Here is a 26,880-nt window from a genome sequence, read left to right as displayed (position 1 = left end):
ATCAAGCTGCATGTTGTACTTTTCACACGTGATCAGCCGAACGCCGGTGTTTAGTGGGTAGCATGCCTTCATTTTTTGAGATGTTGGGTTCAAATCTAGGCTGAGACACCAGTTGTCCTGGCTCAGATGCTTCATGGCTGCACTTTCGGTTCAGGAGTTTCTGGCTACAACTCTTGAACCAGAGAATAGGTATTGGTAATGAGTTTTCCATGGTTTTCCTCAGTCCCTCCAGGAAGATTTTAGGATATTACCTGAGATTAGGCCATGACCACTTCTGCATCTTTTTCAGTTCACCAATCACTAATTGCTATGTCATTAGCTGTGTAGTTGTAGCTACTGACCATCATTAAAGAAACTATAAAAAGATACATTTGTAAATTCTCGTATCTGAAGGGTGCTATTTTTGGGGTGTGCCATACTACACGTCACATCCCAGTTCATAGTTGCGACTATGAGAATGTCAAGTCTTACACTCATGATTCTGTCTCTGTTTCAGATAAGGGGGTGATGCTTCATACTGCGACAGTTTGCACAGAAGATGGATGCAAGATACGCTCTTCCAGTTTTAATTGGTTTGACTGTGACAGGGATTTCAGCTGCTTATTTGGTGTACTTACTTCTCAGAAGGGTGAGGGCAGTTGTGACAAGTTTGTAACATTACAGTTCTTATGGTTCGGGTCAGTAGCAGTAGTCCAGTACTAAAGATCTCGTAACAGGTTTTATGTTAGCCACTGATCAGTGTTCACTGCTTAGATATTCTTACTGAGTCAGTTAACTTCATCACGATTCATTCATTTAACCAGTTTGCTGATTATTTCTCCTGATTATATATATATATATATATATATAATGCATCAGAGAGATGAAAGCAATGATATTTTGCAGTTTAGGTAACTGTAGGAACACATTATTAAGTATTAATGTGTTTGCATGAACAAAAGTTATGTAGTAGGTCATGAAAGAGTAAGCAGTCTTTTGTTTTAGTCTATCTTGTGTGTTTTGCAAGTACTGATTCTGGTTATGCCACATGTAATGTACTATATATAGGAGACTGTATATGATTGGGTGCTTGTGCATCTTATGGGAGGTGGCATTGAATGCCAACCCCTACATGTCATTTGATGACCTGTAGCACAGGATAGCCATGTGGGAGATAGAGGCAACCAAAAGTACAGAAGCTTACATGAGAAAGGGTGAGACTTCCCAGTGAATTCTGAACAGGGGTTACCTTATTCCTCTTATAAAGGAAACACTCATTTAAGATTACTTTGCGGAACAGTGGATTTCCTTACCAAATTCAGGAAAACTTAAATGGAGGAAAGTTAACATTGAGGCAGTTGACTTGGGATGACTGAAATTAAATATTAAATGAAGGGAGACCTTAAATTGAGGAATATTTAATGCAGGTTCCACTGTATGTCTTTGGTTGTTAACATCACTTTATCAATTGCATAACCTTGCGCAACATTCAGAATGAGAATCTGCCAACACTTCCAGATGTACAAATGGATATCTTCCCGAAATCTAACATGATGATAAACACCCTCCCCAGTTTGGAAATCAGATCCTATTTGCACGGCTTGTACCCAGTCACTTTCTGACTGAGCTATCCTGTAAAGTAGGCTAATGCAGGCACATTAATATTAATGATTGTGGAAAAGAATGCTTATGCTGTGGCTCCTTTCAGGATGAAGATGATTTCAGTGCTTACATGCAGAGGGTTAGAACTTCGCGACCTGCAGTGATTGAAGTCAAAATTCCTAAGGATTGTGTCGGTGTTGTGATCGGTCGTGGCGGAAACTCTGTTAAGGACATTCAAGAGAAAACTGACACAAGAATAATGTTTAAAGATGAATGTAAGCATTTTTGTAGGCATAGGTAGAAAACACATTAAAATTAATGTTACAAAAATAGGATGGTATGGAATGGATTCATCTGGGTCAGGATGCCAGTCAGTGATAGTCCTGATGAACATGGTAACAAACAGGTTCCACAGAAGGAGGAATATTTATTGAGCGACTCAGCTTGTTACAGAAGACTGTAATCTTAAATGTGATCCAGGAAGATTGATGTGCATTCCAAAGAATTATTGCCGCAAGAGCAGGTAGTGCTTTGTGTCAAGTGGTAAAAGATATGTTCCCACCCCAGAAGTTCAAATTGTTGACATTATTAACGGTAGAACATAGAGACGTGTAGAGCAGGATTGCATCTAGAGGCATGATGCTCATACCAGTTTTTATACAAATTCATTGAAAGTTGTTAAGGGAGGCAGATATGTGGGTATTACAATTTGTTGTCTTCTGGAATGTGATGCCATCTTCAGAGCAGAAGGGTGAAGATGGAGGCAGCAGCTTCCCTAAGAACATAAGTACCTCTCTACCAAAGTTTGCTTTTCTTCACTTATGGAAACAAAATATCTTAGTTTGAGCTAAGTGCAGAAACGTAGACTCCACCGTGGAACACAGTTTTACCTCACACTCACAAAATGGATTCCTGAAAATGGTTCATCAGTCAAGTTAATTATAATATGGAACACAGCTCAGGGCTGAGACCCATTTCTTCAGTATTTGAACTCTGGTTATGCTATAATTCTATTGGTTCAATTTTAAAACCAATAGAGGGACATCAAATACCATATAATTAAATATTTATACTATTGCCAGTGTTAAGAATAAGTTAATTAGTATTGTGACGTGTTGCGCTATGCAGGACACTCGTTCACTGCTGAGTGGAGAACTGTCTTAGGCCGCTGATACACTTTAACTTCTGACACCAAATTGTCGCGTGTCTTGGGTTTATAACGCGACAGATAACTTCACGCCTTAGTGCATATAGTGAATTTTATTCCACATTCGCTCTTACAATCACCCAAATTACAGATTCACAGTTACTGCTATCTGCAGTATCACAAATACTGTACTGCAACTAACTGCTGGCTTACTCGGAACTCTCCGCTGGCCAGATTGAGAACTCTGTTGATCCCACACTGGCTCGTAGGCTTGCTCGGAACTCGTAACTAGAGAACTCGAGAACTGACTGTAAATAGTCTTCGCTGCTCCGTATCTAGCCTCGTTCCAGACAACTCAGGAAACAGCCACGTAATAGGCACCATGTTGTCTGGCGCCATGTTGCTAGCAATGCTCTCGGGAGTTGTTTACTGCTTCCTAGCAACCGCGGTATCCCTCGGTGACGTCACCGCTGGCGGGGTGGGCGAAGGAGCGTTGACTTGCCCGTTACCTTAGTAACGACAGCGATCCAATAGCGTTACGTAACTGCTGGCTGGGGGAGGGGTGTCCTGCATAGTGCAACACGTCACAGTATTTTACCATGGATTCTATCCACCAAAGCATTTACAAACTTTATAAAAATAACATTTTATCAACATCTGACATCTCCATCGTCTTGTGTAAGTCAGACAGGAGAGCTCTGCCTTGGCAGAAGGCCCTGGAAGAATGGTCACAGGGTACTGTTTTGTAGAAGCTGTCCAAGTTCTGAAATTCAAGTTTTGAGCTGTAAACCCCCAAATTGGAAGCATAAGCTTAGTGGGTGTCATTTTAATGGGATCATGAGATGGTAAGCTGTAGGTTAAGGTATGACTCCACATTTTTCCCGGATCCATTCTTTGCAGTATTGCAGGCTGCACTGGCTTCAGCTTTCATTCACTTGAAATACAAATCTTTCATCACTAAGCTGATTACTGTATGAATAACACATACAGCATAGAAATAAAGCCAAAATTTACCTTTTTCATATTTAAATATTTGTTGTACTGAAAAATACTTAGATTATAATGGGCCCTATGTTTCATGTCATGTAAGTTTTTTATGTGATGAACCATTCTTGAAAAAATTTGTTGCTCTCAGTTTTTTTTTTCCATGTGTAATTCGTGTTGTTTTCTCCTTCAGTGGGAAACGATCAGTATCGAATTTGTGTCATTCAGGGCAATCGAGAAGGCGCACAGCTTGCAGAGTCCCTTATTCACGACATCATCTTGAACCAGCCTCTGATTGAAAGCCATGAGATGTTTGTGCCACAGGTATATTATGATATAAATTGTTGAAGAAAGCAGTCTTCTCAGATGTGGCACCGTGTAGATGTGGTGTTAATCGACGTTTCGGAGGAACGTATCGCCTCTATCTTCCAACACCAGTCTGCTCGTACCAGTTCTTACAGTCTCTTCGCTTGTGGATTATTTATTGTTCCTTCTACCCTGAAGATGGAGGTGATACATTCCTCCGAAACGTCGGTTAACACCACATCCACACGGTGCCACATCCCAGAAGACTGCTTTCTTTATAGTTACTGTTGTGAAAGCCTGAAATCTTACATTAAATTGTTGTTTACCAGAGGTCCTCAAACTCTTTGATAGCATGGTGGCATAAAAGAAATACATCTAGTTACACACAGTCTGCCAATCAGTGAGAAGTTCAGTTATGCCCAATGTTACTGGTCCCTATCAGGCTGTACAGTGACATCAGGGACCTAAACAGCTTAATAACGTGTCTGTACCTGCAGTGAACCGTAAAATGTTCATGTACGGTACAAAAATTTTTAAAAATGTTTCTCCAGTTGCCACTGCATTTTCTAAAAGCACCTGTATTAAGTCTCACTGATTTACCAAATGGGATGTGGATACAACTGTATGGCCTCTCTTTAGAATAGGTCATGACTTGGCCCACAGTTTGAGAAATAGGTCATGACTTGGCCCACAGTTTGAGAAACATAGCTACATACTAATTTATACAAACGCATGTATCATTTGTAGCATAGGTTTCATTCCGTATGACGTGACATCACAATTGCTTGTACATTTACTGGGGCTTGTGTTAAGAAGATGGTGATGTTGCAACATGGCAGGCTGTGTGTTAGGGCACAGGTCACAGATTAGTTGCATTGCCCACCACACCAGGGCCTTCAGTTCACTGTGCTTAACTAGAAGGGCATCTCACTCAGCATATCCAGGTTTGGTCCCAGGCCAGTCTATGTAAGGTGGTATGGGGCACCTTTTTGTTTGAGCACTCTTTTTCATCTCCAATTGTCATTGCAGAGTGCTTCGTTCTCATTTGCAGTGCGGCCATCTTAGACCTTTCAGCAGATGACTGGCTTAACACATTGCATATAAACTGTATACACTTTATGGGAGATGCTGGACATGCAGCCGGTTGTCGTCATCAGGAGAATGTTGAAGCTTAGCATCGAGTCCCTTGTTAGTGGGTGTGGTCAGATCACACAGTGCTCACTGAAAGAAATTGATGCTGGACATGAATATTCTCCCCAGGAGGCCATCAGGGATCTTGCACAGGAGATGGGGGTTCAAAATATACTCTATTTCTGAAAATGAACTACAGTATAAGAATGTAAACTTTTTATACAGGTGCCAGGAATGTGTGCATAGTGACAGAGCATTTCCTGCATCTGCTGTAATCTGGGTGTTTTGTGTTTGGTCTTTGTTAGGCCATTGGCTTTTTCTTTTTGCTAGCAGTGTATATTTCTGTGGTGTAACTAGATGGGAGGAGGAGTGTTTGTCACTTCCACCTTAGGAGCTCACTGATCTGCTGGTGGCTCTGAGATGACTGTGCTGTATTTTTGGAGCTGGTACGGTAAGCCCATTTGAGGCCACACTACAAAGGAGCTATTTACTTTTACTTTCATGGCCGCACCATAGCTCAAGTGGTTAGTCTCTGGCTTCGCACTGCGGTGGCCCAGGTTCGATCCCGGGTCTGGTCAAGTCATGGACAAAGTGGCGCTGGGGCAGGTTTTCTCCGAGTACTTTGGTTTCCCCTGCCAATCTTCATTCCACCAATTGCTCCACAATCACCCTCACCTATCATCTGGGGCTGGTACAGTAGGCCAGAAGTGGCCGCAGTAGAAGGGACTTAGTCCCACCCCACTAGCAATAAAAAATACTTTTACTTTGCAGCGTGCATGTGGGAGAATAATAGGAAGAAATGGAGATAACATTCGCAGCATCTCTCGAGCTTCCAATGCAAAGATCATAGTGGAGGGAAGCAGTGGTGAAGCAAGAGAGTTTGGTAAGTGAAGTTTAAGTGTAGAAAGCCATAACAATGCCTTTTATAGGTAAGTAGGGGTGAGTGAACCTCGCAGGGTCAGTTCCACTGAAGAAGTCATCCTGTGTTCCGTATCTGTAGTAGTGGTAGAATGGGGAGGCCTTGCAACCTCACTGCACAGATACGTCAGTTCAGTAACGAGTAGGTACACTTCTGAGATACGAATAATGATGCCGAGAGAAATTGTTTGTGGGCTAGAACTGGTCAGGGGGATTAGGTTTTTTTCTTGAGGGGTGTTGATCCTAAAATTTTTCACTTAGTGGGGGGTGGAGTCCAACTGGGTCCACTCAGCATGATGGCCACTTATTGGCCTATTGTAGCCTGCCCTGGGTGATTATGATGGAGAGTTTGGTGGAATGAAAATTGGCAGGGGAAACCGAAGTACTCGGAGAAAATCCGCCCCAGTGCCACTTTGTCCACCACAAATCCCACTTGACCAGATTCGGGATTGAACCCGGGCTGCTGAGGTGGGAAACCAATGGCTAACCGCCTGAGCTATGGTGCGGCCTGGTGTTGATCCTAAGCGAGGAGCATCATTTTGGTGTGCAATAAAAATTATTTGGTCTCTGGGGTTGGTGTAAAATTGTCATTCTAGAAATTTGAGTGTGTCCATGACTGTTTTAATAACAGTGAGGTTATGTATGATTTATTTTAGGGCAGTCCCAGTATCGTAGGCTGTGTAACATGAATTGTTAGAATGACAGATGAATAGGGAAGGATTTGGAATTAACTCTTTGAGGCCTGATAGAGGTAGTGTGTGGCAGTTGCTTGGAGGGACTAAAGAAAACCACAGAAAAAGGGCAGCCTGGGCCCCTGCCATGATTTGAACCGAGCATCTTCAGAGTGTCAGGCAGGCATTGCAGCCACATCAGACTGCTTGGTAAGATCTATATGAAAAAGGGATAAAGGATTCTTCGCAAGACATTTTAGACTACAGGTTAGAGAATATTATGTTAGTAACTTTGATCTCAGATGATGTCTGGAAAACAGATGAAATATGTTCGGCACTGGGCAAGCAAAATAAGATGTAATATAGATGCCAGGTCTGTTGCATTTGTTTTACTTTTCTGTCGTCTCATAGTTGCAGCTCGCAGAGTAATAATCAAGGGAACGACTGAACAGATTGCACTGGCCAAGTCACTGATTGAAGAGAAGGTGATGGAAGATATCGAGGTGAGAGAGAAAATTCACGAGAGTCTGGAAAAACGGTCTCCCCGTAAGAAGACAGGTCCACAGTACCTCATGTTAGCTGATGCAGTTGAGGTGAGTTGGATCATATCAAGGATTCTGTCACCTGTTCTTTCATAATTCTGTTAGGCTCTTGTGACACTGCATGGCCCTTGAAATCTATTTAAAAAGGCCTAAAGGTTACTCTACCTTACTGATGTAGGTGGGATGATAATATTAAAATGGATCTTAAATAAATAAGATATGTGGTTGTGCACTGGATTCAGCATCCTCAATGGGTATTTGTAATTCAGTGGCTGGAGAGTGAGCCTGCAGTTTGCATAAGAGGCAAGGGAATTTATTGATCAGCTGAGCAACTGCAGTATGCATCTTCTACCGACTGATTCTATAGTCTGATTAGAGCCTGTACTGTATTGCAGGACGAGCAGACACAGCGGCATAATACTGAATGTTTGCTGGACACAGGAAAGGATGGGTTCCTAGAAGTGTATGTTTCAGCAGTGGAGCATCCTGGCCGTTTCTGGGTACAGGTAAGTGAATGCAGTATTTTAGAAGAGTGTACCATTGATTCAGGCCTCTAAGCTTTCATAAGTGAAGTAAGTGTTGTGAGTGCCACAACATGGTATTCTCTGATAGGGATTTCTAGTTCACAGAGAGCTAAGCAGAACCTTTATGTGTTCTAAGGTTCTAGTGTAGTTGGAACATTATGCTTTCATATCTTCTCCCCTGAAGATGAGCCCACAGATTCCTTGGAAATCTTAGCAGCTGTCTTATCAGACCATTTGGCTTCATGTCGCAGAAGATTGTATTCTCATATGTCTTGGATTCATATAGTTTCAGATTGTATGTTTGTTCAATGAAATCTCCATGTAATATTAGACAGAATGTTTTCCTGATATATGTTCAGTGAGTTACGTTCAGGACAAGCGCAGAAATGAGCATAGGCCTTCATGTAAAGGGTTGTTATTGTCCATAACTAAACCTGGAATGTGTTGGAAAAATATTGGTGAAACTTTCCACTTTCAAATTTAATGGATATCCATTCAGCAGCTCTTAAGTTGATGCATCTGGCAGACAGACGGGCAGGCACTTGGCGAAACTAATAAATTTGGTTTTTGCATGTTGTCATTGCAAATGTACAAGAAATATTTTCACTATTCATACCATCACCACAAACTACACATTTACTTTCATCAAGGTTATGTTCATCCAGCTTCAAACTGCAGTTTCCTTGGTAATGTAGGACCAACAAATCTGAAACCTGTTGTAGGGGTCAGAGCACTGTGTTTGAGTTAACATCTTGGGATCTCTCCCCCACCCTTCACCAAGTATTTTTGGTGTGAGGTTCTTACAGTGGTGACTATGGGATGTGATGCCATGTAGTCTGGCAGGACTTTACTGGCATTTTTATGTCACATGGCTTTTGTTTGTTTCAGGTTATAGGCCCCAAAGCTGTTGAACTTGATCACTTGGTGGAGGAAATGACTGAATTCTACAAGCAAGAGGAAAATCGTGAGTGCCACACTCTCAGAGAGGTACAGGAACAGTGACATTGTTAATTGAGCACTGAGGTGGCTGCAGACAGACACACACACACACACACACATTCATACACCGATATACACGTACATCTGTATTGTTCATTGAATACCTGACAATTCATTACCTGCATCATGAAGTGATGGTGAGACTTGTTATGTAAGCTACAGTAACGTGAACTCTGTAGTGTAGTTCCCTCACTACCTTTGCTACTGCTTGAAACAGCAACAGTTTAGACATAGAAATAACACTCTAGACCAGTGTGCCGTCCAACGTTCTTATGTACTCGGGCACAATTCACTGATGCCTATGGAGGTGTGGGCATCACCACACACTACTACTACTACTACTACTAATAAAAAACAACAACAGCAACAACAACAACAATAATAATAATAATAATAATAATAATAATAATAATAATAATAATAATAATAATAATAATAATAAAATTTTTCGAAAATATTTAACAGTACTCAGACGTTCAAAAATGTCTCTTGTCTTACAATTTGAATTACTATTAAAAATCGGCTCAATTATATGTGGTTATGGAGGGCGCCAGAAAAATATACCACTGGCGCCATGGCGCCCGCGGGCGTCGCGTTGGACAGGGCTGCACTAGACTCATATTCAGGGAGTGCTTGGTTTGAATCTCAGCCAGGACATAGGCTATCCTGACAGTTTTTTTGTTTTCCTCAGTCCCTCCAAACAAATCTGAGCACAGTGCCTTAATTAGGCCATGACCAGATCCTTCCAAATTCTCTCCAGTTCATCTGTCATCTTGACATTTGATGCTGCATGTCTAGCTACTGACAGCATTGGTAAGTAACAGACCAAAAACAAAACCAAATATTTGCCAAGGTGAAGGTGGAAAGAATCTTTTGAAATATGCCCTTGTGCCAAAGCATTGTGTCCTGAAGATATATGCTGGATCTGGAAGTGTAGTTGCATGTATTCTAAACCTAGCCAGTAGTCAGATGTGCCTCAGGAGACTCTTCCCCTGAGAAAAGAGCTTCCCTGTGTCCACTGATAGAGCCCATAGTCATGCTTGACGTGCTCTTGCAGCAATTTGATGTTGAACCTGAATTTTGCTTGTTTAGGTGGTGGTGGACCAGCTGGTGGCAGCTCCATACAGCCATGATGACAAGTGGTACCGTGCCAGAGTGACGGGGGTGACACTGGATGACTATGCAGCTGAAGAGAGCCAGGTATCCCTGTACTACCTTGACTATGGAGACTCTGATACATGTCAAAAGAAACAGCTTTGTTCCCTGAGGGCTGACTTTTTGAAGCTGAGGTACCAGGCCATTGAATGCTCCCTTGCGAAGGTGAAACCAAAGTGAGTACTTTTTTCTTATCTTCAGACATGAGTGATACTGTTTTCAAGGTACAAAATGTTTTTGGTATGGTAGAAAACCACTGTACATTTTGGGAGACCATAGTATAGATGTGAAGATACTAGGGCAAGATTGTGCAAATCACCAAAAAAATCAGTTCAGATCATGATGGAGCTGTTAAGGTTCGCATGTTTCTGTCTTTCGACATGTAATAACTGAAGAATAGATTTTCATGAAATTTGGGGAGTGTTACTGAAATTTATTGGCTTATGTGCCAATTGGACACTTCTCATGAAAACCCAGTTGCTTTTCTGTGCACATCTTGACCGTAACTCGTTCAATACTTATTGGAGCCGAAAATCTGTAAAGCAGAAGTTGTAGGGAAAACTCAAGTACACAGTTTATGCATAGTGTTCTTTTCCTGTAAGTCATCTGGTTCTTAAGGTGCACCAGTGTTGATACATGAGTAAAGGCTCTTCAGGAGTTGTGTTATAGTTCAGGAAGTTGGTCACCATCTTAAAACTGCAGAGGCTTATGTTCAATGTTGGATTTATGGTGGACAGAGTGGTACTGAAGCTGTTTTTTCACAGAACAGTTCAGTTTTCCCCTGCCACCTATTCATCAGTGCTCTTTACTCATCTGCCTTCAGGGACTGGTATAATAGGCTTGTGTTAGGCAGCCGAACCAAGGGACTCTAGCTTAGGGCATGTCAACATTGCCCCACCTGGGCCCCCACAGCTTAAATGCATGAGAAGTGAATATGTAAATACAATTTGTTTGTGCATGCTACAGTTTGTTGTGATGTCATGTGCTAATTAATTTGAAATTGTTTGAACAAATGTTTGCAACTTTGAAACTTAAGCAGTGTATTGTTTATGATGGCAGTATCGTATTTATGGTAGGCAGTGTTGTTTTCTCTACTGAGGCTATAGAAAGAGGTCCCATGGATGGCAGGGAGGCTTCCCACCCTGTGCCTTCCACACCTCCTCTTGGTTCATGTCAGCCAGAACTAAAGCATTGTCTGTAACGAAGGTTTTCAGGTGGTTACCACTAGCAACATTTGTGTCAAAAGTATGACTGAAACTGAAGGGGGAATGTAGAAAAATGTGGTTAAAAGGGGAAGCATAATATCCTGGAGGGAGGTGTGAGGGGGAGCTGATCCATTGGCCTTCATTCTGTGGCCTCAGTTTTTCCAGTTACTGGGACAAACATAAGCACCATGTAGAATACAGGAAACCCATCAGAATCTAAAAGGAAGTTTGTTTGGAAATAAATGCTGGTAAAGCTAATTGCGTGTTCATTTTGCATTATGAGAATGCAGACTGATATTGTAATTATTATTATTATTATTATTATTATTATTATTGGAGGGGGTGGGTTTCCCCATGCACCACGACCAGTTGTTGATCTATTGTATGTCCCCCTTTGATATTCTACCAGTCGCCATACCCTACTGGTACTGGTGCGTCCTATTAGCCCCGTTCAGCCAATGAGGTTGGCCCTCGGTACCTAATACTTCCCCCATCTATCAGAGGCATTGGAAACTGCTTGGGCAGGAAACTTGTTGCCTGATTTTGCTCAGAGTTCTCCTAGAGACGTGAGGATCTTTTACGTGCCGTAAATCTACGACACGGGACCCATGGCTTAAAGTCCCTCCCGGAGGATTGTTCCCTGAATTTTTCTGCCCTTAAAAATTCCACGACCTCCACCGGGTTTGAACCCGCGTACCTTGAGTCATGAGGTGGGAACGTCACCCCTAGACTATGGAGGCCGCTTGATATTGTAATAAGAAGGAAGCCAATTCTCTGGCAGTGGTTTGAATTTCAGGAACATGAAAATAAAATTCATGGTGAAATGCAGAGCAGATTGTATGTAGGGAATGCCATTCAGTTCTGAGTCTTTGTCCTTGTGGCACCTATCAAAAGGCATGAAAATTGAAACAAATGGAAGTATAATTTTGCTTATTCTCTGTGTTGGTGTGAAGTTTGGTTCCTCACTGTGACAGAAGAGCATGGACTCAGGGTGCCGATGAGAATATCTGAAGGCTGTAGAAAACTGCATAATGAGGAGCTTCATAATTTGTATGCACCACCAAGTATTGCCAGGGAAATCAAATCAAGGATGATGAGATGGTGAAACATGGAACGATAGGAAATGCTTAGGAAACTGTGATCAGAAAGCCTCAATCGTACAGCTGACATGGGGGACATAGATTCATAAGGTATATTCATATGTGAATAAATCATAGAGAGAGAGTCTGTGAGAATATGGACTTATTTCATGTATCTCATGATTGAGTCTAGTGCTGGGCTCTTGTGAAGGTGGTAATGAACTTTCTGTTCCTATAAGAGGCAGGAAATTTCTTGACAAGCTCAGAAAGTATCAGTTTCTCAAGAGAAATCCACCCCATGGAGTTACATAATTATATATCTTCGTCCCATCATCAGCAGATGTCAGCATCAGGCAGGAAGCATAGAGGGGGCCAGACATTTGACATTTACAATTCTGCATGTACACTTAATGTTGTATTGTATGGGAAATTCATTTCTGTGTAACAGACTTTTGCTTAATGAATATGCCCCTGTCATATGACAAGAAGTTAACATTTGAAAACACATATAAAACAGCACTGTGTTGTACTGCAAGATATTACGGTCACAGAAATCTGAAATTCTTGCCCATTTTTGTGTCTCTTACGGCTTCAGAATTTCAGTTCTTCAACGAGGAAGAGTAGTTTTAAGTCCATCAAACCCTCAGTCTCATTTCACTGTCTGAGTTCTGTGTCACTAGGAATAATGTCTAGGTTACTAGAGATTGAACTACCTAGTCCTGCTTCACATGCTTCCATGAAGAGGTCAGGATTCACAATTTCCATCACTTTCCATGCCAAAGATTTCTTTATGCTCGTGGCATTCTCCTCGCAGTATGCGAGAGCAGCTCGTTTGAGTGAATCACAGCCAAACTGATCAGCAAGCAGCAGGAGTGATGCTACGTTTTCAGGCGTGATGGTCTCTACAAGAGTTCTCTCACAGAGCAGTTTGAGTCCTGGCAGATGGTAGCTCTCTCCTACTGGTAGCAGTGTAGATGCAGTGGTGTCCAGATTGTTGACATGGTCAGTGTAGATGTAACGAAGCAGCTCCTGCAGAATCTCATCACTTAGGCCAGGCAACTCCAAGCACTTTTCCTGCATGTTTCCGCTGGTGTCTTGTGTTTCATTGTGAACTTGCTGCTCGTATACCTTAATCATACCTGCTAGGATGGGTGATCGGGCACTCAGAAGACACCTGTGTGCCGGGAATTTGCGCTCCCCATCACCTTGCAAGATAATGTCTCCTGAAACGTCCATCATGAGTAAACTGATTACTTGAAGATATAGTCACTCCATTAGTGTCTTACGCACAAAGAAATTAAGAGGAGATAACATTCAGATTAGAATCCATTGTCTTTCCACAGCATACTTGAAAACCTAGAGACTGAAGTAGACAAAAAAGTAAAGTTGACCCTGTGCTTAATTAAATCAGCCCTACACTGTGAAGATGGGGGGGGGGAGTGGAGGTATAGCTTCACCATTCTTGACCTCGACACCAGATGGAGGTGAGTGGTCAGCTTCACGCCCCGGCTGCTTTACCCCCAGGAAAGAGCCCCAACTACCTATTGGATATGAGGTTGGGTGAGCCCCAGAGCACCTGGTGTGGATAAAAATCACTTTCCCATGCTGGGAATTGAACCCTGGTCATCCAGCCCATAGTCCATCACTATACTGACTGAGGTATCGCAGCTTATAATCTTATTTGTTGTTCTGTATGGATGTAAACTTTGGCCTCTCGCCATAAGGGAAGAACATTTACTGAAGGTCGGACTTGAGGTTCTCACAGCAGTGACTTTGAAGAGAACTGTCTTCTGGGAAGTGACACTGTGTTACCTGTTTAAAGTTCACTGAAATTTTAGAGGAATGCACTGCCTCACTCTTCAGGGTTCAAGAGTAAGCCAGTTAGCAAACAGCAAGTGGAGTGCTCTGGAGGCAGTTCATCCCTCTTAAAGTTCAGTAAACATATACAAGATTACATGGCATTTCATCCCAGAAGAGAGTGCTCTTTGCAGACTGAGGGTGTTTCAGAAGGGTGTGCTGAGGCGAATATTTGGATCTAAGAGGGAGGAAGGGACAGTAGGGTGGGGAAAAGTGCATAACAAGGAGCTTCGTAACTTGTTCTCTTTCCACAGTATTGCTAGGCTGATCAGATCAAAGAGGATGAGCTGGGTGGAGCATGCACCATGTAAGAGAGACCTACAAAATGTGGTTAGAAAATATCAATGGCAGAGAACAATTGCAGTAGACATAGGCATTGGTGGGAGGATATTATTAAAATGTATCTTGACAAATATATTTTAAATTGGATTGAACTGGCTGAGCATAGTGCTTCTGCAGGATTGTTGTTCTTGAAGTACTGAAATGTTGAGCTTCGTGATTCAGGGGAATTCTCTGCTTGATGACAAGGAGGATCCTACCGCAGCAAGCATTTCAGTACTTGCCTGTGTTTGCGCCAGGCTGACTGGTGTAGGACAGCATTCTGGTGAGGTCCTGTGACAGGGAGTGACGCTCTGCTTCCGTTGGAACAAGTTGTAACTTGACGAAGACAGATACGTCACCACTGGTAGCCTCCACGTGGCGATCCAGTATGGTGAGGTCTCTGTATCCTAGTGACAGCATTTCATGGATGTTCTGGAGATGCAGTACCACACGACTAACATGACACATCTCCCAGTGCTTGATCTCCACATTGTACACGCCAAACTGAAACCTGACACGTGCCTGTTCTGGTTCCTCAGTACTGCAGCTCAGCAGGTTCAGGCACAGTACCACTGGATTGGTGAGCCTTTTGCCCTCTGGCCCTTTCCAGAAACGAATAGACATGTTCCATTGCGTTTGAACTCCATTCACATTAAAGTCAAATGGAGGACTGTCAAATGAATCCTGTGTGTTGATGGAGTGAGCATATTTCTTGATGAGCCATGTGTATTTGAAAATGATGTCTGATACCACTGGCACCAGTAGTTCCACACCAGAGCTTGTTCCAGCCATAGGATGAGCGCCGGCCCTGTGAACGCAAGAAGTGACCTATATAAAAGAGAAACCATTTTGGAAAGTTAAATACGCTTAACCTTGAGAGTGCAAGAGAAGAAACATACCAAAAGCCAGACATTACAGTTCATCGTCATGCGTACCATTTGATAATGTGTCATTGTTTTTGTATTATAACGACCATGTTGCAAGGTTGGAGCTCAGCATTTTTCACTGACACTGCAGCAGCAATCACTGGTGTGGCTGCTGCACTTGAGACTTGTATTGAGAAGGAGCTTGGTTCAAAACACTGGTACAGCAGGAGTCCTGAATAAATTTTCAGATGACTTGCACCGCAACGTCTGTGATCTGTTGTTTCCTTTCTGCGAGCAGCCCTCTAACAGGGTCACATTTGTTCTTGTTTTATTGTATTTTTACTCACCATCAGACTCTCTGAAGTTTCACACATGTAGTTTTATTAATTGTCTGGAGGGCTTAATAAAAGGTTATTTAACCTCATTTTAATCCAGGTGCATATAGCTGAGTGCTTTGATATGCCCTCATACCCTCTCACACAGTCATGTGGAACATGTGACACTGTTTCATCTTCATTCTGGAAGTTTTCCCAGGTGGGACCATTTACTAGTCCTAGTCTGAATGTTTCCTTTCAAGTGACATTGTTCTGTAAGTAGTCTTCTCAAATGTCTGAACTAGTTTTGTTTGTCGTTAACAGTTCCCTAATGTTATATTTTAGCGTCCTGTTGCACTGATTCACGTTCATGATGTGTATTTGTACCAACCGTCTTACAGTGCACACAGTTTCACTTTTCTCTTCACTACATGTTTCGGCATTAATGTGCCATCATCAGATGTGGTTTTATTTATGTCAAACCACTGCACTGTATATGCACATCATGTCTCCTTTATAAAATGATATGTCATGTATAATAATAAAGTTTATATATTAAAACTTTATTATTATACATGACATTTGTACATTTTGATCATTTTATAAAGGAGACATAATGGCATACAGTGCAGTGGTTTGACGTAAATAAAACCACACCTGATGATGGCACATTAATGCCGAAACATGTAGTGAAGAGAAATGTGAAATTTTGTGCACTGTAAGACGGTTGGTACAAGTACACATCATGAACAGTTCCCTAGTTCATTTGGCACAGTGGACATAATGGAGAACAGTCAGAGATGTCATGAAACTCTCTCTGGGTTGTATTTAGTGACGAGTTTTGATGTTAGCTGTCCTGAACTTCATGTTCTGCTACCAGAGAGTTAGTTCAGCAATTGCAGTATATTGTTAAGACAGTTTTGTTCAGCTGCTTATAACAGTTTGTTAATGGAGAAGAAATGATAGACTGACAGCTAAAATAATTAACAGGTTTGCTGTTGTAATTATGTTCATTGATATGCCACTAAAACACGGATGTTACTTTTGCTGGTTATCATCTTGTATCATGGTCTCCGCATTACTGGACATGCTCCCTCCAGTACCACATTTAATCAGAATCCGTCCAGTAACTTTGGAGATGAACCGTGGGTAGACAGATAGACAGATTTGAAATTTGCCATGCTGCCCATACAGTGTGTTCACTTGTTTGATATGACTCGGGATAAAGAGTGAGTACTTCCCTACAGTGTTAGCTATTTGGTCTTTGTAATGGAAGTGCAGTATGTTTGCTGTTAGATAGGAGCAGAATTTTTAATTATTTAGTTGAACTTCAGGCTTCAGAGGGTTGCCATGTTTGTTCCTGTATCAACTTTTAAAGGTTAAATAATGGCCTGTGATGAAATACTCCAAACACATGGATGGACGTCGTCAGATCTAGGGACTGAGTGCTAATAGTGATGGAGGCGGTTTTTGTTGCCATTTGGAAACCTTCGGAACACTTATTATATTTGCCATGTCCATCCATTCGTTTAAAACAACCGAAGAACCACTTTGGTATTATGAAGTTCGAGTTAGAATCAGACAGCAGTAACAGACACTTCACTTGACGACGTACGCGCATCTCGAACGTACCTCGGACCGAAATATGTTTCGGGCAGAAGGTGTGGAGAAAAACTGAACATGCCCTACGTCCAGTACAGGTCTTCGAGTTTTCGAAATAATCGAAAGTAAGCCTGTATGCCTGAATTTTTGCTCCATATGTACATTTCCTGACCTGTTTAATTCAAGAAGTACAGATCAATATGATAGACGCCCCTGCTATGTACGTTCTGCATGGAACACAAAAGAAACGCCTTTTCGCGCGACCAGCAATGAATGTTTTGTAATTATTATTCACCTGAATTTTATAGACGATTCTTGAGGAGACCAACTCCTTTCACATCAAATGGTGGTTGGTACACACTTGTATTTACATTTCTCTTAATTAGCTGAACTGTGAAATTCAGAAGAATCTCCTTTTTACATTTATATGAATATCACACACGCTTACACAGTCCCTACGCCGCTCCTCTGAAAACTGTACTTGTAGCACCCTTCTGTAACTTATTTGGCACTGGTGTGAAGTGGGGTGGTGGTGGGGGCCGACAGCTAATGGACCACACGATAAAGCCTGATTCACAGGCATATGCAACTGCCGCCAGCTTATTTCTGTCTGTCACGTACTGTCATTATGGGAATAACTGGTTCAGTTTCATTGGTAACTTGTCGATATCTCGAATAAAATGCTTCCCAAATGCATTCCATAAAAAATGTGACGTGCTTGCGATTGTCGCATGGGAAACCGAAGAAATGTTCTTATCGTTTTAATACGCCGTGAAGACGTAAGGCCGGGGCCGTAGCAGCCAGCCTTCTAAGGAAGACGACGTTGTCACGGACCCATCAGAGATTTCTCTTCGACGTCTCCATCAGACCACTCATTGACTAATGAAACCTCACTGTCTGCCCTATTTCCCCCGTATCAGCTGCTCTGCCCTGATCTTCCAATTGAAAAGCGGTTACTTCCCGTAGCTCTTGGTCTGAGCTCTTTTTCGTCACGGCAGCCTCCGTACAGTGCTGCTGGAAGCCTCAGAGCCTGCCTTCCTGTCGGCCGTATTGTCCGCTGTATCGGCCGCTTCTAATACGAGACCTTCATTTTTCCTGCATTTCGTGGGCTGCCCTCCGTTTCGGTATCGTAATGCGGTCTTGGTTGTGACAGCATCCTTGAATAAACTTGAAAATAAGGCAGTAGTGAACAGAAAGAGAACAAAATCGCGACATCTCATGATTCCGCACTTCAACCCTTAAAGCGCGTGACATGTGTACGTTCCGCTTCTAATGCAAGCCCATCTATGTCCTTTATTGCATTGGCCGCCCTCCAGTCCGCTCTGTCGGCTGCTAGGCAGTTTGCTTTTTGTTGTCTCGTGACCTGCGGTTGATGTGCCACTGATCTGTGTTCTTTCTGACGGACGTTTTTGTGCAGTGCCTTCTGCAGAGCGTGACGCGTCCTGTCCAGGGGAGAGTTCAGTACTTACTTTCTTGAGCTGGCTGCCCTTCATTTATGCGAAGTTAGGTTACGAGAGCGACTTCATATCGCGGTGTATACTCGTTTCCTTGAACATGGAACTGCGTGCCGGACGGACGTGGGTCCCGTATTTTTAGAACTGCATCCCAGGCTTTTTCCGCCCATTCATAGAGTGGTGCATGGGGAAACCATGGGAAAACTGGGAAATAAACGAGAAGAAATGACCGAGAGATAGGGAAGAGGACGGAAACAACAGACACGGCGACGTAGATTCGGCAAACCTTCCCGTTCCATTGAGATGCCGCGTGATGCACGGTAACAGTGCGGCCTCTGGTTAAGGGAACTTTTAATTTACACCACTCTAGCGTTAGCTTTGAGATCAAAAACTAAAAAGAAGAAGACTAGGTCAAAATGGGCAAAGGCTTGATTACTTAAACGAAATAATCTCTCGCATATACATTTATTGAAAGATTTAACTCTAGAATCGGGTGATTGGTACAATTATTAAAGGATGGACAATGAGACTTCTTTACACCTTCATTTGGTAGCGTCACATATCAGAACGATTGATAGTGCAGTGCAATCCAAATTGCTGGCACTCTGTCTGGGAAGTTCTTGATCCGTTAAAAATAAAAGGTCATCGTAGTACCATAAACTTGGCGTATAATTATCATCTGTTCCATTGCCAGACTTCTGAGAATCCTGGACTTTCTCGAGTTCTTTCCGAAAACAACTTCGTAGTGAATTTATTTTTTACCACTGCTTCCTTTGTGCTTCGGGATCAATTTCCGATAACTTAACTCGTAACTGTTCGTAAACAACATTTGTCTTACTTATTTAGAATCTGGACGATGGATAAAGTCCGAAAACCCAGTGTCTCTGAAATTTTTTGTTTTTGTTTTTATCGGAGTACTCTATACTTTTGATCTTCCACAAACATGGATTACTGCGATACAGCTGAATTAATTCGCACAAAAATGCTCCGGGTACGATTCTCAAATCCGACATATCGAAGTGCACAGTTGGAACGATCACTTAAAACTGACGCTAAAACTGTAGGCCCCACACACGCTCCAACTTGCTCGCAGATATGCCTGTACACGCACAGAAATATCAGTCTCTGACAGATTTACTTCAAGCCAAGCCTAAGACGGTACAGGGACGAAAATTCAGTCCTACGTGACGTCTTAGAACTGCGCAGGCAAAACGGACGCTAAGACGGTCCGTCTGTGGGCCCCTTAAGGTCGCGAGGCCGGAAAGCTTTGCGCCGCTCGCTTTCTTGCCGTTCCAGTGTGGCTGAGCTTATGCAATAAACTGAAATAGAATGGCAGTGAACCAAATCTCGCGAGTAATTGTTTGCAAATGGAAGTTTTCGATACGTTTGGTATTTGGCACTTCGGCCGGTTGACGTCAGAAAGGGAGACGGAGGAGGAATATAGGAAGACAGAAGATAATAAAGAAACAGAGAGAAGTGGAAAGATGGAAGGAGAGGATAAATAAATAAATAAATAAACAGAAAAGATCTGGATCTTGATGTATGTGACACCGTGTATTCTGGTAGAGGTTTTACGACGTTTCGGAAGAACATATTGCCGTCATCTTCAAGGATGAAAAGTAATCTAGATATTCAGCAAGAAGTAAGCAGAATAAGTTACTCAGATTTCTTGGCTTACTCTTCGACTCTGAGCATGAAGGCAGTAGATTCTTCTGAGACGCCAGTAAACGTCAACCAGACTGCACGGGCTCACATCCCAGAAGACAATAGTCATCGCAGCCACTGTCGTGAGAGCCTCAAATTTCAAATCTTCAAAGAATGAAGGCCCATTTAAACTTAACATACCACAGATTTTATTCTTAGAAGAATGTGAAGAAGCAGAAGGGTTATTTCTGCCCCCTATTTTGTAGAAAATAAAGAAGATGATGAATCTGTAGCAGCTGTAGAGTACAGTGAAATATTTTCACAAGAAACTTGTCTTCTGAATCAGTAATTGGAGAAGCTACATGAACTTTATGCAATTTAAATTAGCAGACTCAAATTAGCAGGGTAACAAGTGGCCACGGAGGAGCATGCATTTATGTAAAAAGAGGTTTAGAAACAAAAGAAGTTAATTATTTCTAAGATATGAATGAGGAAAAAAACTTTGAAATGGCGGCGATAGAATTGTTGGGTTATAAAATTATTGTAATTTGCATATATATAGATCACCTGATGGAAATTTTAAAGAATTTTTAAGGAAACTGGAACTGGTGATTAAAAAATTAAATATGAAAGGAAAGCAGTTAATCTTACGTGGGGACTGGAATATGATTTTTTTGCAGGAGAGTGTAAAATTAAATTAACTAAAAAATCTTTTTCATGTGTATATAATTTGGTAAATACAGTGGAGGTCCCAACTAGAGCTACAAAGAGTACTAAATCATTGATTTATGTAATCATTATAAATAATAGTAATTATACAAAACCATCTGTAGTAATAGATCTAGGTTTTTCAGAACATTATGCTCAAGTATTATCTACATGTATTGAGAATTTTGTAAGACCATTAAAAGTTAGGAGGAGAACGTTTATTGAAGGAGGCATGGAAGAACTGCAATATATTTTAAACAAAGAATCGTGCCAAGATGTGTTTTTAGAATCCGATGTAAATGGGAAATTTGAGGTTTTTATGGATACTTTCCATTATTGCTTTGATATGGTTTTCCCCTTAAAATTATTTAACCAGATTAAACAACAAACAAAAGGTTGGGTTACTCAGGGAATAAGAAAGTCCAGTAGAAGGATGAGTTGGTTGAATAGTTTGCAAAAGAGAACAAATCTTACAGGAAGGGAACAGGAATTTATACATAAATATCGAATGATATATAAGAGAGTAATAAAGGAAACTAAGAGAGGGAAAATGATAGGCATATAGCTAATGCAAAAAAACAAAACTAGAGCAATGTGGCAAATAGTGAATAAGGAATTAGGAAATAACTTGCAAAGGGAACTGGGAATAGAACTAAAGTGCGGGACAAGGAAAGAGGCTAATCCACAGCGTATAGCTGAAATGTTTAATTTATATTTCGTGCACATAGTAGGAAAGCTTGTCAAGCAAAATAATAGTATGATGTTGTGCTGTAAAGCACCACAGAGAATAAATACCTTTAATGAAACCATGTTTATTTGTCCAGTGACAGAAAACGAGATAATAGAAGTGGTGAAGAAATTTAGGGGGAAATTTTCAGCAGGTACCAATGAAATACCGGATTATGTGGTTAAAAAATGTATAGAAGAGGTTAAAACACCATTAGCCCACATTTATAATGCCTCTCTAGAAGCAGGTATTTTCCCAGAGAGATTTAACATAGCAAAGGTAAAACCACTTCATAAAAAGGGAGACAAGAAGGATATGAAAAATTATATACCAATATCCCTTTTGTGTGCTTTCTCGAAAATCTTGGAAAAGTTGATGCATAATAGGTTACTCTCCTTTTTGACAAGAAATACCATATTAATGAGGCCCAACATGGATTTAGGATGACTAGGTCGACTGAGACTGCAATTTACTCTTTTCTAGCAAACATACAGGAATCAGCTGAGAAAAAGGAACAGGTCAGAATTTTTTGTGATTTAACTAAAGTGTATGATGCCATAAATCATGACACCTTACTTTCTAAATTACAAACATATGGAGTTAGAAGTGTGGCAAACTTACTGTTTAAATCATATTTGGCGTACTGGAAGCAAATTGTTCAAATAAGTTGTGATGGCAAAAAATATACATCGGCTCCAAGAGAAATTAAATATGGAGTACCACAGGGTTCAGTGCTTGGACCAGTATTATTTTTATTATACATAAATGATCTGCCTTTGAATATCAAAGAGGCAAGGGTAGTTTTGTTTGCAGATGATATAAATATTTTGGTAACAGCTGAAAAGGGACATATCCTGCAGCAAAAGATAAATAAAGTCATGAATGAGCTATATGGATGGTTCAATGCAAATAATCTTATATTGAATACTGAGAAAACAATAGAAGTGGCATTTCATAATAGACAAGTAACAGATTTAATGAAACCTCAAATCAAATTTGGCAAAATGGAGATCTCCTATAAATGTGAAACGAAATTTCTAGGTATACATGTTGACGAGCATATGGAGTGGAAAGCACATATGACTTTCTTAAGCTCAAAACTTCATAAAGTCTGTTACATGATAAAATCCCTTAGGGATATAACAAGCCGACAGGTTATAAGGAGTATTTACTTTGCTCACTTCCATGCTTATTTGAAGTATGGTTTAATTTTCTGGGGTAGCGACCCAAAAAGTAAAATTATATTTAAATTGCAGAAAGGAATTGTAAGAATAATTAGTGGTGTGAGTGGATTAGCATCATGTAGACAACTTTTGAAGGATTTAAACTTACTTCCGCTACCTTGCATGTATATATTTGGAATAGTATGCCATGTTAAGCCGGTCACGGTAGCCGAGTGGTCTAAGGCATGCACTGTCTTCACTCGCTCGGAAGCCGGGATCGTGGGTTCGAATCCCACTCAGGTCATGGATGTTTGTTTGCGTTTTTCTGTGTTTGTCTACAGGTAGAGGCCTTGCGACGAGCTGATCACTCACCCAAGGAGTCCTACCGAATGTGTAAGATCTAGTAAACCGAAGTGAAACGGAGAGTTTCATGGAGGTAGGCCTAGGCCCAAATTGGGGCTGTAGTGCCACAGAAAAAAAATGCCATGTTAAACTACATTTAGAAAAGTTAGAACAAAATAACATAGTTCATAATCACAATACACGCCGGAAGTTAAATCTCCATGCTCAGTTTTGCGGAACAAATGCCAATAAGAAAGGAGTACTGAACATGGGAATAAAATTATACAATAAAATACCAAATAAAATTAGGGAGTTAGAAAAAATGAGACAGTTTGAAAAAGTAATGAGGTCATATTTGGTACAACATACGTTTTATTCTATAGAGGAATATATGTTAAATTAAAGATGGTATGTTTGTGAAAGGGGGGTATTTATTTTATAGAAATTGAACTGTTGTATGTTTAATATGTATGGAACGTTTTCCTGTGACAGTGATTTGATGAGGAAGGCAGAATGGATTGGTTGATTGATGTGAAATGGATTGAATTGGTTACTCTGTTGGGGAATTTATGTTGTCATAAATTTTTAATATAGTTTTTTATGGCATGTTGGACATGTACACAATTTGTGTATGTAGTTAAATATTATAGTATTGTTGACTTTTATACAAATAGTTTGACTTGTTCTGTATCTCTAGGCTGTATTGCAAAATGTGGATTTCTGGAACCAATAAAAATATGAATATGAATATGAAATAAATTCCACTAATTATAATGGTAACTTTGAGAGCCATAGTTACGGGAATGGCCCAAGTGGGCCTGGCCTGTTGTATCAGCTCCTGATGGCAGGTGAATATGGGGCTCTGGTGGGGTCATAACTGGTATGGGCAAATGTAAGTGCTTAGAGCAAAGCCTGCCTCAGTGGCCCTTTGTCTACCATAAATCCCACACAGACTCTTCTGTGATTTAACCTAGCCTTCTGTGGTGAGAAGTCAATGAATGTTGGCCCGAGCTATTAGAAAATAACTGAACCCACAATTTGTTAACAGCAGCCACAGAGTTCCAAAGAATGGTTCAAATGAACGTGCCGTACTTGGCAGAATATGCACTTTTGTACCAGATTTTCAAGTTTTTTAATTAAACATCAACAAATTTTACTTACTTATTCATATATTTCATGTAATTTGATGCATTCATTTATATGGCACAGCAGATGGGTTAAGTAGTTGACAGCATCTTGTCTAATCATTGCATCTGCCTTGGCTGTACTACCTGGTTTGATTGCTTTTCAAGCCTTTTTGTTTCTTCAGTAGAATCAGAAATATAAAGCTACATGCTTACTTGCCTTCTTTGGATATATAAGACTAAATGATAAATCAGCTTCCCACCGTGGCGGCCCGGGTTCGATCCCGGGTCTGGTCAAGTGGGATTTGTGGTGGACAAAGTGGCGCTGGGGCAGGTTTTCTCCGAGTACTTCGGTTTCCCCTGCCAATCTTCGTTCCACCAATTGCTCCACAATCAACCTCACCTATCATCTGGGGCTGGTACAATAGGCCAGAAGTGGCCGCAGTATAAGGGACTTAGTCCCACCTCACTAGCAATAAAAAAAGTGATAAATTTGACCATGTATCTGGAAGGAGTGTGGACATTTCGAGTTGGCGATTTAGTCTCCTTGGCTATTGGTACAGATGCTGTTGCTGAGTTTGGTTTTTGTATATGTTCTCTCTAGTTACTTATGTAACTTATCCCCTTGTAATAGAGCTGTCAAGTGGCGCCTCTGTGAGCATTTCCATGAACTTGTGACTGATGAGGACTGGAAACGTGCTTAAGCATTCTCAGTATATATACAGGGTGGGCCAGACTCAATTAGGCAGTTTTTGATCATTAATAACTAACCAATCCAACAACACACGGGATAATGGGAAAGTACCTTTTGTTGCTGATAGATGGCAGCATCATACGGTATGCTGTGAACGAGGTCAATACTCTGCCTACTTAGTGCATGTCGAGGAAACATCATGGCCGGTAGACTGTTGTCTATCGAGCAGCGTGTAAAATGTGTGCACCTTTTCTCAGTTACCAACAATGTATCAGAAGTCCAGCGCAGGATGTTGGAAGAGTTTGGACCACCAGCAGTCCACAGGGACACAATCGTCCGAATAAACAAGCAGTTTGATGAAACTGCCAGTGCTTTGAATCCCAAGCATCCTGGTCAGCCGAGAACTGTCCGAACTGCTGACACACAAGCACGTGTTGCTGCGGAACTGGCATCATCTCAGAAATCGAAGTCTACCCACCGTTTGTTGGCCCTACTGGACATTTCGAGGACAAGTTTGCGGAGAGTTTTGAGTCACATGAAGCTGACTCCATACCATCCATGGCTTATTCATGTTCTTAACGAGGATGACTTCAACAGGCGACTTGAGTTTGCCGAGTTGATGCTGACTAAGTTTCAGGAGAACCCTGACCTTATCCGGAATATTGTCTGGACTGATGAGGCCAAATTTCACATATCAGGATCGGTCAACAGACACAACTGCGTGTTTTGGCGGCCAGAGAACCCCAGTGCCACCACTGAATACGATTTCCAGTCCCCGGGAGTGATGGTGTGGGGCGGCGTGATGTATGAAGGACTGATTGGCCCGTTCTTCCTTGAAGGTTGCGTCACGGGGGAAACCTACCTAAAGTTGCTGAGGGAAAGTGTCATCCCAGAACTTCAGAGGAGAGAGAACTTTGATGAACTGTGGTGGCAGCAAGATGGGGCCCCACCACACTTCGCCAATATTGTTCAGGCGTTCTTGCATCAAGTTTTTTCTCAACGCTGGATTGGCTGTCAAGGGCCTGTGGAGTGGCCAGCCCCATCATCCGACATCACCCCACCAGACTTTTTCCTTTGGGGTTACCTCAAAGACAAGGTGTACACTAATCCCATTGACAGTGTGAAACATCTGCGTGAGGTGATTGTTCAGGAGTTCAATAAAGTTCCGGTGAATATGTGTAGAAAGGTGTGTGAAAATGTTGCTTTGCGTCTGCAAGCCTGTGTTGACTTAGGTGGTGCCCAGGTTGACCAGCATCTTGAAAATTGATGACTTACGTGTGTGCGATTCCATTTTTGTAACCATTGGAATTGTTAACATTTATCAATAAAAATAACATCTAATCAAAAACTGCCTAATTGAGTCTGGCCCACCCTGTATATATAATCGAGAGAAAAAATAAAGAGAAGTGAAATAATTATGTCTCTCAGATTTCACATTGAATTTTAACAGCAGCCATGTTTAATTCAAATGAAGTCAGTCTATGTCAGCACTTGTAATTTGCTCTTTTCTAGAGAAGGGGGCTGGGCAGAAGAAGCCACAGACTTGTTTGAAGACCTGTGTCACGTGGCACAATGGAGGGCGCTTATGTCCCGTGTAGATTCTTACAAGGAAAGGGAGCAGTGTGAACGAGAAGGCAGCCCTATCCCTGTCGTGGATCTGTATGACACAAGTGGAGCTCAGGTGTGTTGCTGTTCAACTTTCCATTGTTTCTGTGCTCCTCCTCTTCTGTTCCTTTCACTTCTCCTTTTAGTTCTTTAGTGCAGATGGTGTAGTGTCTGTTCTGCAGGCTAGACAACAACAGAATCGGGGTCCAATTCCCAG

General features: G+C 41.5%; 2 protein-coding genes across 2 annotated transcripts in view; one reads left to right on the top strand and one right to left on the bottom strand.

The window, feature by feature from the left end:
* Positions 1–26,880, top strand: part of LOC111867444 (tudor and KH domain-containing protein homolog) — a 32,163-nt gene that overhangs the window by 3,624 nt on the left and 1,659 nt on the right. The window contains exons 2-10 of the mRNA XM_023857323.2: positions 497–628; positions 1,688–1,856; positions 3,906–4,036; positions 5,921–6,032; positions 7,150–7,331; positions 7,676–7,786; positions 8,693–8,791; positions 9,896–10,134; positions 26,571–26,739. Of these exons, the coding sequence (XP_023713091.1) occupies positions 539–628; positions 1,688–1,856; positions 3,906–4,036; positions 5,921–6,032; positions 7,150–7,331; positions 7,676–7,786; positions 8,693–8,791; positions 9,896–10,134; positions 26,571–26,739 (1,302 nt within the window). The 5' untranslated portion in view covers positions 497–538. The remainder of the gene's footprint in view (positions 1–496; positions 629–1,687; positions 1,857–3,905; positions 4,037–5,920; positions 6,033–7,149; positions 7,332–7,675; positions 7,787–8,692; positions 8,792–9,895; positions 10,135–26,570; positions 26,740–26,880) is intronic.
* Positions 12,647–17,662, bottom strand: LOC111867445 (protein roadkill). Its single transcript, XM_023857324.2, has 3 exons — positions 17,498–17,662; positions 14,663–15,228; positions 12,647–13,465 (listed from the first exon to the last, which is right to left on the bottom strand). Exons 2-3 carry the CDS (start codon positions 15,210–15,212, stop codon positions 12,897–12,899), a joined length of 1,119 nt encoding a protein of 372 aa, XP_023713092.1. The 5' UTR covers positions 15,213–15,228; positions 17,498–17,662; the 3' UTR covers positions 12,647–12,896.

The sequence above is a fragment of the Cryptotermes secundus genome, unplaced genomic scaffold (assembly GCF_002891405.2).
Source record: "Cryptotermes secundus unplaced genomic scaffold, Csec_1.0 scaffold423, whole genome shotgun sequence".
NCBI classification, from domain to species: domain Eukaryota; kingdom Metazoa; phylum Arthropoda; class Insecta; order Blattodea; family Kalotermitidae; genus Cryptotermes; species Cryptotermes secundus.
The sequence above is the reverse complement of the archived record's forward strand: the minus strand, read 5'-3'. Positions and strand labels throughout refer to the sequence as shown.

Coding starts and splice junctions, on each gene's coding strand:
- LOC111867445 (XM_023857324.2), bottom strand. CDS start 15,212: ATGGCTGGAACAAGCTCTGGTGTGGAACTACTGGTGCCAGTGGTATCA. Junction 13,466..14,662: donor TCAGCCTGGCGCAAACACAG/GCAAGTACTGAA, acceptor TGGACGTTTCAG/GAGACATTATCTTGCAAGGT.